Source organism: Scomber scombrus, chromosome 6, assembly GCF_963691925.1.
Source record: "Scomber scombrus chromosome 6, fScoSco1.1, whole genome shotgun sequence".
In the NCBI taxonomy this organism is placed as follows: Eukaryota; Metazoa; Chordata; class Actinopteri; order Scombriformes; family Scombridae; genus Scomber; species Scomber scombrus.
In genome coordinates this window covers 33,675,027-33,685,294 of record NC_084975.1, presented here as the reverse complement: position 1 = coordinate 33,685,294, position 10,268 = coordinate 33,675,027, and the positions used below count along the sequence as shown (strand labels likewise).

The following is a 10,268-nucleotide window of genomic DNA, read 5'->3' as shown; positions in this document are numbered from 1 at the left end:
TGTGACTTGTTAGTGTTACAAGGTTTCGGGTGTGAATGGGGAGCAGGGCTGTTAAATTTGGTGTTTTCTCTCTCATACTCTCATAATGGTCACTGGATATTAAACATGGCGCCTCATGGCAAAGAACTCTCTGAGGATCTGAAAAATGTAATTGTTGCTCTTCATAAAGATGGCCTAGGCTATAAGAAGATTGCTAACACCCTGAAACAGAGCTACAGCACGGTGGCCAAGATCATACAGAGGTTTTCCAGGACATCTTCTCGGAACAGGCCTCGCCAGGGTCGACCAAAGAAGTTGAGTCCACGTGTTCAGCATCATATCCAGAGGTTGGCTTAAAAAAATAGACGAATGAGTGCTGCCTGCATTGCTGCAGAGGTTGAAGAGGTGGGGGGTCAGCCTGTCAGTGCTCAGACCATACGACGCACACTGCATCAAATTGGTCTACATGGCTGTCGTCCCAGAAGGAAGCCTCTTCTGAAGCTGACGCACAAGAAAGCCAGCAAACAGTTTGCTGAAGACAAGAATTACTGAATTACTGGAGTAATCAAGATAAAAGCAAGTTTATCTTGGTTTCATCAGACCATAGGACATGGTCTATGGTCTGATGAAACCAAGATAAACTTGTTTGGCTCAGATGGTGTCAGCGTGTGTGGCGGCACCCTGGTGAGTAATACAAAGACAACTGTGTCTTGCCTACAGTCAAGCATGGTGGTGGTAGCGTCATGGTCTGGGGCTGCATGAGTGCTGCCGGCACTGGGGAGCTGCAGTTCATTGAGGGAAGCATGAATTCAAACATGTACTGTGACATTCTGAAGCAGAGCATGATCCCCTCCCTTTGGAAACTGTGCCGCAGGGCAGTTTTCCAACATGATAACGACCCCAAACACACCTCCAAGATGACAACTGCCTTGATGAGGAAGCTGAAGGTAAAGGTGATGGACTGGCCAAGTATCTCTCCAGACCTAAACCCAATTGAGCACCTGTGGGGCATCCTCAAGCGGAAGGTGGAGGAGCGCAAGGTGTCCAACATCCACCAGCTCCGTGATGTCATCATGGAGGAGTGGAAGAGGATTCCAGTAGCAACCTGTGCAGCTCTGGTGAATTCCACCAAGAGTGTTAAAGCAGTGCTAGATAATAATGGTGGTCACACAAAATATTGATAGTTTGGGCACAATTTGGACATGTTCACTGTGAGGTGTACTCACTTGTGTTGCCAGCTGTTTAGACATTAATGGCTGTGTGTTGAGTTATTTTCAAAGGACAGTAAATCTATACTGCTATACAAGTTGTACACTCACTACTTTAAGTTATATCAAAGTTTCATTTCTATAGTGTTGTCCCATGAAAAGATATAATAAAATATTTGCAAAAATGTGAGGGGTGTACTCACTTTCGTGAGATACTGTATACATGGCGTCCATAAAGTCTCTTTACAATTTAACAAATGTATTACAAAAGCAAATGAATAGACAATTATGTGGAAATTGTATCATTTAATACACCTCTATATGGGCACCATTAGTTGTACGAAGCACATGAAGACGGTACTCGATTTCTTGCCATGTTCGCTGTAGCATAGCCTCATAAATGGTGGCAATGGCATCAGTGATCTTTTGCTTCAGGTCGTGGATGTCCCGTATCTTTGTTCGATGCACGATACACAAATGCAACGTGATTAAAAACTCTGATAACCACTGAGTACATAGAACAAATCTGATGTACATATCTCATCAATTGCTTTTGTAATGAATTGTAAAGAGACTTTGTGGACACCCTGTATATATAACTGCCATCTGACGTAGGCACTTGTTAAAAAGTATTTTATTGAGTGTTCATTTCTAAAAATCAGTGACTCCAATATGTTTAAAATAAATAAAATTGTGTTATATAAAAGTGTGTAAAATTGTGTAAAATGTTAATCTACTAAGGATATTAGGCGAGAGGACGTGTGTTAAAACAGCATTCTATTACATTCTTTTGCAAAATATATGGTCATATTCGATATAGGCCTGCAAGAGGACCTCCAGTTCTAGTGGGGTAAAGTAACTCAATCTTTTTTTTCTCAGCAGTTGCCATGGTGAATCGAGGTATCGGGCCTCCACTGATGATGGCTTTTTATACTGGCCGTGCGCACGCTTAACTCAAATTTAACACACTCAGAGTTGATTGAACTAATTCAAATATGCTGTTCTGGAACCGGATACTCAGAGTTTCCCATCTCAGAGTCAACTCAGAGTTCAGGGTTAGGAGTTTGTTGAACCTCCTTTCTGGAATACCCCCTAGGGGCCTGTTTCAGAAAGCAGGGGCCTGTTTCAGAAAGCAGGTTTAGTGAAAACTCTGAGTAAGTTGACTAAGAGTTCAAGGAAACTGTTTTTTCGGTTTCCCAAAGCCAGTTCAGCTTAACTCTGAGACAGTTACCCTAGCAACATACTCCGTGAAACTAACCTGTTCGCTGGCAGGTTTTCTTCAACTAACCCTGAGTTTCTCTTCTTTTTAAGTTGAAGCCTGCAGACTGAAGGAGGTGTCAGACATGGTGTGTCCTTTTCTTAAAGAGTCAGTTAATATTGAAGCATAAATACGAAACAGAAATCTCTGTCAGAGGGGGATCAGACCCCGCTGGGATGTTTTATCATTCTCTGATGATGTTCTGTTTGAGTGTTTCCGTTTTTCTATACAATCAATTATTTGTGTGAACAATATTCTAAGCCCTTGTATCGTCTGTTGTGTTGCACTTTGGTTTTTTCTGGTTGCTGCGCATGCCTCATAGTGACAGTGCCACTGGTTCTATGCCAGGGAGGAACTTTTGCTGCATGTCTTTCCCCACTCTCTCTCTCTCTCTCTCTCTCTGTGTGTGTGTTTCCTGTCGGCCTCTATACCAGCTACTGTTAAATTAAGGTGGAAGTGCCCAAACATAATGCTTTTTTTAAAAAGAAGAAGAAATGTGACGCTTGCACTGAAACGTTTATTCTTTTGTTGTATGTAAAAAGGCATTTAGGTGTTGCTTTCAAAAAGACAATATTAAATTCTGGCAGTGTTGGGATAGCTGAAATAGCTTTTTTGCTTAGAAGATTTCACTAACTACTGAAACATATCACATGTTGAATGTAACCACTGAATGCTGTTTAATGAGGGCAGGCTAAACAACATCACAATTGCTTGTAATGAAATTATACCTTACTTGTTTGAGCTATATTTTTATATTTCATATTCAGTTGCTGCCAAGTAGGCCTACGTTTTGTACTTGTTGGGGTCTGCATGAATATTAAATGCGCTGCACACACATATATACATAATATAAATGTTGATTAAGTGGAACGCATTGACTCAGTAATTTTTCTGCCACACCAGCTCAAGTTCTTTTGATACTGCTACTGTGTTTCTTTTTTCCTAAATATATACTCATCATTTGCAAGCATTCATTGATATTTCTATAATATTAATATTTCTAACTCCACTCGGGAGAAGTAGGAAGACTGAGCCCTTTTTTTCACCTGTTGCCATGGTGAATCATGTTACTGTATCTGTGTTCCACTTGTAACGGAGTAGATTTGTGCTTGGTAAATTATGGCAAAAAAGGTGCAACACTGCCATCTATTAGCGCAGTGGTTGGTGTGGGAACTGCACAGAGAAAAGAGGAGTTCACTTGTGGCGCTTTTCCACTACACAGTTCCAGCACGACTCGCCTCGACTCGCCTCGGTTCTTTTTGCGTTTCCACTAGGGAAAGTACCTGGTACTTGGTACTTTTTTAGTACCTGCTCTGGTGAGGTTCCAAGCGAGCCGAGCCAGTACTAAAATGTGACGTCGACACACTGCTGGCCGCTGATTGGTAGTTGTCGCTGGAAGCGTCATGAGCCGTCCCACACAAGAATCAAACCCGGCATTTTTAAATACCGGCAGCAGCGTTACAACCATAGTTACAGCCATACGGCTCAAATTTCTTGCTTTGTGTGACAAAAAGCCTCATACAGCAGCAAGTACACCACTGCCTCAATGTCCTCCATGGTTTTATGTGTTTTGTGTCGCGTATAAAACAAAGTCATGGCAGTTTCGCAGAGCCGGGCTATGACGACCCCGCCCACGTTGAGTAGGTACTTTTTTGTAATGGAAAAGGTCTGTTCTGGAACCGTACCGAGTTGAGGCTGGAACTGTGTAGTGGAAAAGCGCCATTGGGTAAAATGTTTCTCTTACATGGTCCGGGATAATTAATGCTTTTCTTAAAAGTTTCAGATGTTCATATTTCATATTTTGCTGTGTAATGTATTCATTGAGATTTGTGCTAACTGTTTTGAGCACTTACTGTGATTTGTTAAGCCATAAAGCTACTTTTTGGAGTCTTGTAATGATGCTAAACTAGTTTAAATGCTTACCTTCATTTCATGTGTTGTTCAGATTATCCTGAGGCCGATGATAATTTTCACACGCTATTGCTGTGCTGTATGCTGTGTTGCAGGTAATATGTTGTGCATTTTGTTATGTTACTTTTCATGACGTTTTATTGTATATTTTGTCTGTGTGAGCTGTCCCTTGTTCAGCTTAAAGGCTCACATTCATTCACCTAACTCTGAATTTAGTGTATTTTTATACTTACCTCATGGTAAATGTTAAAAGTGTTATTAAAATCTATTTAATGTCACATAATGGATTATGTGGGGGTTTTTACTTATTGTTGAATAATAATATACACTACAACGATCACACAATGTAATTTTTGTTTCTGTTTTATATGAAAAGATGTGTGTGTATTTTGAGCTGCACAGAGAAAAGAGGACTTCACTGTGATTATCCTGAGGCCGATGATAATTTTCACACGCCATTGCTGTGCTGTATGCTGTGTTGCAGGAGGGAACTGTGTGTAATAAACACTCCATAATCCACCTGGTCGTCGTCTGTGGTCTGTTGAAGCGACAGTAGTGTGGAGCTGTACAGGGCCGTCGCAGGGGGGGTGCGAGGCCCTGTGCGAACTTGAAATGCGAGGCCCTGCTCTTTGACATGGATGCGTAATTGCGCATGAATAACAGTCACACGGACACAGCTATTCTAATTCTACTGCACGCATAATCGCGCTACAATACATTTTTATCAAGTAGAATAATACAGCATAATCATACACAGTCTCAGCTATGACTTTTTGCTATTTATTTCAAAGGGGGAAAAAAACAACTGTGCAACGAGTGGCTTTACATCAAGTCGGCTCAGTCACTTTATTTTTGGCATCTTGACATTTTAAACAAGTAGGTTAGGCCACTTCTCATTCATAATACGTTTATTTCATTACAACTATACACAACTCATTATTTACTGCACTGTAACTCTAACAAATGAGGTGGACTCACCATGCGTAAATTGCACAGAAACTGATCATGTCAGAGTCACTTTCCTTGCCTTCTTGGCCGCAAACACAGCAATACGATCTTTGTAATCCAGTTTGGATGCAATGTCCATTTCAATTGATAGCAGGGCATGCCCGCACAGTCTGTCCTGTGACATGGAGGTGCGCAAATAGTTTTTTATTAGTTTCAACTTTGAAAAGCTTCGCTCGCCCGATGCTACCGTTACTGGAAAAGTCAATAGGATCCTGAGTGCCATCTCACAGTTAGGGAAAGTTCCTTCAATCCCTTTGAGGTAACGAAGTGTCTTAAGTGCCGTAGTTGTTCCCTTTAGGATTATCTCTTGAAGTATCCTCAATTCCTCGAAGAGGTCCGGTGCATGTATATCCTGAGATTCGGACATGCTCAGAGCATCACTCAGTCTTGTCCGCTGTCTTTGCAGGTCAGTCTCCTCCATTTCACACAGTTTGGTCAGATCAAAAAGAAATCCAAACATGTTGCCAAACTCCTTCAATTTTTTAAAACGGGTATCGAGAGCAGTGAGGGCCTGGTCCACTATCACATTAAAATAGTCCGTTATATAGCTCACACCTGCTCTGGGTCTAAGTATATTCATTCTCATTTTCATCACGTTTGCGTTTCACTCGCCGTGTTGCTTTTATTACAGGTTCAGTGTCCATATCAGAAGAAATCTCTGTTCCAGTAGCTTTTGCAGACACAAATCCAGTGTCTGTATTTTTGCATTACGTATTAATTTACATGTGTTTTTGTCAGTTGATGTGTGTCGCAGGAAATGGAAGAGCCTCAGGAGCCTCAGGGACACATATGAGAGAAAAGAGTAAGCGATCTCAGCCATGGTTGATGATTGAAGAAGCAATGTTGTTGTTATCTAGTGAAAATGGGCGGGCTCGCTACACGCGCACATTTTACATTAGGCTATGGTCACAAAATGGTCACGCGTCGAAACTCGAGCGATAGCGCGACAGATTCTCATTTGTCGCGCAATTTTGTCGCGTTCATCGTGTTTGGTCTGAACGCGGCTTTATGCGCACTAAATCACGTGCGCATATTTGGACTCAATTCACCATCATGGTTTAAAAAAGTGCTGCTGCTAACACATGTAAGGATTTAAGGATATAGCCTGACTAACCACCCCAGGACTGTTTTGTAGCAAGAACACACTTCATCTGGGCTTGGCTGTTTTGCATCCAATCAGACTGTTTCCTCAAGAGGCAAAGGAGGGATTTTGAAAACGATGCAGTAAGAGTGTAGTGGAGATTTGTCCTTAATGTGACAATAAAATGTAAAACAAAATTATGAAAAATTAATAAATAAACTCAAAATCAAATGGCCACTGAGGCACCTCAGGAAATAATCTTAAACAGGGAATAAAAGTTAATTTTCCAGGCAAGCACAAAGTTTCTTTTGGTCTATCTTACCATTTTCTGCAAGCAAACAGGGGGAAAAAAACAATAGTGTCTGCCACCTCTCTGATCTAGGGGTGCAAATAGCCTTTGTCATTATTAAATCTAACAAGAACAAATAGCTCAAACAAAGAGAACTTAGAAGACAATGGCAAAAAATTATAATACAAACAGCATTATAATACACTTAACTAAATAATAAAGACTGTTGAATGTTCTTCAGCTACTTATTCTAAGTGTTTATGTTCTCGTTTTCTCTCATGTTCTTTGAAAATATATCATATTAAAAATATATATATTTTATATGTTATTATTCATGTGGGAAAATGATAAAAGAGGACAATAGTTGCCTTTTTAATAAAATAAAAGGAAATATCCAGCTGTAATAAATATACTAACTACCTCATCACACCAAAATGACAGTTATATTTCGCACAACTTAATGTTTTGACAAAAAAAAAATTTAATGCACTATAATATATTCAGTTAAATGACAATAAAATAAAAGATTCATAGATCAAAAAACAGTTAACTACCGCCCACTGCATGACGTTGTTGAACCAGGGAATCTTTGTGTCCACCATGAAAGAGGCTCCTCATTGACTTTACACTGGTATTGTTTCCGTGGTGAGGACACGTTAATTTTACAAATTACGTGCTGCCACCACGTAATTATGTGATAAGAAGTCGTGCCCCCGTCACGTATTTCTGTGAGATCAGGTTGCATGAAGCAACTCCCGCGCTACTGTGCTTTGATTGGATAGTACTAGCGGGCTGTGAGCCTGAGCAGCTGTCTATCAACATGATAGAAAACCAACCATAATATGATCACTGGTTCATCTGGTTTTGGCGTGAGAACTGTTCGGGCAGCGTGAGAGTGTGAGATTGAGAGTGAAAGTGTGTGTCACACGCCAGAAGCATGAGAGTTGGCAACCCTGAAATAACGACCCCATCAGTGGGACCCTTTTAACATTAAGTCCGTCCCTGTCAACCACCATGTCACGCATGCTTTTCATGTTTGCCATCTCAGCCAGCTATAGTGTTTCCCCTGAACGCGTCTAACAAGAAAGCTGGCCCCAACCTGGCCCCTCCATTAAAACTGGTCTAGAACCGCCACTACACCCCTCTTTTTGCAGCCTTCTGAGTACCTTTGCATAGTCATATCAGAGCAAAATTTGAGAGTATACATCAGAATTATTGCTGAAATAGCATTGGTCTGACATAATCATATAATTGACCTTACCAAATGCATTTCTTTATTTTTCATTTCATTTTTTCAGCAAGTAATTGATGAAAACAACTTCTTTATCAGTAGCTGTATCTTGGTCCATCTGCTTTGCATCGCTGTGCACCTGCTGTGCTTTGCAATCTGTGACAGACCAATTCGACCAGTGATGGACCCAGCAGAAACCCTTTCCCATCTTGTACTGGGGGCCCTCAATCAGCCTGGCAAGCCTCCAAGCTAGCTAACCTACAGCATTTAAGCCACTGGCATGCTAGCCACCAGTTGGTCTCTCCTCCTGCTAGCCTTCAGTCTGCTAGCCTTCAGGCTGCACTGTGGACTGCTCACCACCTGTGTACTAACCTGTCTCTCAGGTTCAGGTTGGTGAATCTGCAGTCTGCCGGTTCTGGGCCAGCTCCAGCCCTGAGCCCATACCTGGGTAGCCAGTATTCTTAGTTAGCTTGTGGTGTTGTGTACTTGAGTTTTGTATTCTGGGGCAGTTTGATTTATGTTGTTTTTGAGTGGTGTTGTGTTTTCTGGGTTTTGGTTTGCTCTGGTTCCCATGTATGTTCCTTCATTCCTCCTGTGTTCATTTGCTCCTCCTCCCACCTGCCCTGCATCTTCATCCACATGCTCAAAAGCCAGTGTGGACTAGCATATATTGGTGAGACCACAAAGTCTTAATCTGTATTGCTGTACACAGTTGTACTATTAGAAATAAGGTAACATCTAGCACTGTGGCTAAAAATACACAACACTTATACTCTCAGATATGTATGTATCGTGGTAATAAAACACCCATGCAGAGAAGGTGACACCAACTCTATGCTCCTTAAATGAGAATTTTTTTGGATACACACAAAGGGCAATTTGGCTCTTAAACGTCTTCATGAGGAGTTTGACAGCAGACCATTTCTGTGAAGGGATACTCTCTGTGAATATGTCTCTTAATAACAGCTATGCCATGATGTGTTGTATTCCTCATTTCTTGGACTGTTCCTTTATTACATTATGTTGACTATATGGTTGTTTTTTATACCTTTCATATTAGTAATGTATTTGTAATGTTTTATATGTATATATGTAACCAGTTTTTATGATATTTGTTTGCAATTTGACAGACAATGTATGGGTGTGCTATGTCATGCAGGTTACTATGCACTATGGGTACTGCTAAGTCTGTGGAAGAGCTTCCGCCCCAAACGTCACACTATTTCAAATAAATTCCTTTAAGTGGGAGCTATTTTTGGTGAGCATGCGTGCACACACACACACACACACACACACACACACACACACACACACACACACACACACACACACACACACACACACACACACACACACACACACACACAAGCTGCTATTGACATATTAGAGCGTTTGTTTGGGAATGTTTTCAGTTAGTCTGCAATGTTGACATTTCTAACATAATGCATCACATTTCAGCATGCAGTGATTAGCACCCACTGGCAGCAGGGGGGAGGGGGGGGGGGGGGGTACAGGATACTGGGCTTGTATAGGGGTGGTTGATCTTGGAGTGATTGCAATTGAGTAGAGACAGAGAGAAAGTGAGGGAGGGCACCTTGTGTTCATCAGAGTTTTATCGTTATCTAAGTTTAGATGTTGGCTCAGAGACAGCTTCTCAAGTAACAAGGCTGCAAGCTCAGTTCAGTCACTCCACACTGAGACAGAAACAGAGCTACACACAGAACTTTCAACTGAGACAAGCAAAGAAAAGTTTCAAGTCACAGAGAAGGGTAGGAGACGATCCTTGTCTATTTCAAACAATACAGGCAGACATAAATAGAGGAGGTTTGCTGCACAAACTGGACTATTCTGTTTGGTACCAGCTCTTAACCAGTCATCATTTTTCTCTGCTTTCTACCTGCCAGACCTGGACAATGACAGAGGAAGCAGAAGAGGAAATTAAATTATCTCCAAAGACTGAGCAGCAGACTCCACATTTTCTGCAAAATGTTATCTTCCATGGCAAGTTTAGGGTGAGTTCCCACATCACAATGTCTAACACATGGATTATTTTAAGCCTAGAGCCTATTTTAAGATAAGATAGCTAATACATTATATCAGGCTGAATCTTAGGGTAATAATGTATAAACAGATGTATGAGATAGATCTTTTCATGGTGAAGTGGCATAAGACAAAATGAATATTTCACAGAGTTAAGTACAACATCCATTACTTGAACAAAGTTAATATTCCTGAAGAAGGTACATGCCAGTAGTTCTTTTTAAGCATGACCAAAGTATTTTCCTTATATATCTTCACATCTG

General features: G+C 41.1%; 1 protein-coding gene across 1 annotated transcript in view; it reads left to right on the top strand.

Annotated features, from left to right (window-relative positions):
* The first annotated feature begins 9,878 nt into the window (after positions 1–9,878).
* The window catches only part of LOC133982539 (anoctamin-1-like), a 205,529-nt gene continuing 205,139 nt past the window's right edge, over positions 9,879–10,268 (top strand). Inside the window, exon 1 of the mRNA XM_062421594.1 lies at positions 9,879–9,977. Within this exon, the coding sequence (XP_062277578.1) occupies positions 9,879–9,977 (99 nt within the window). The remainder of the gene's footprint in view (positions 9,978–10,268) is intronic.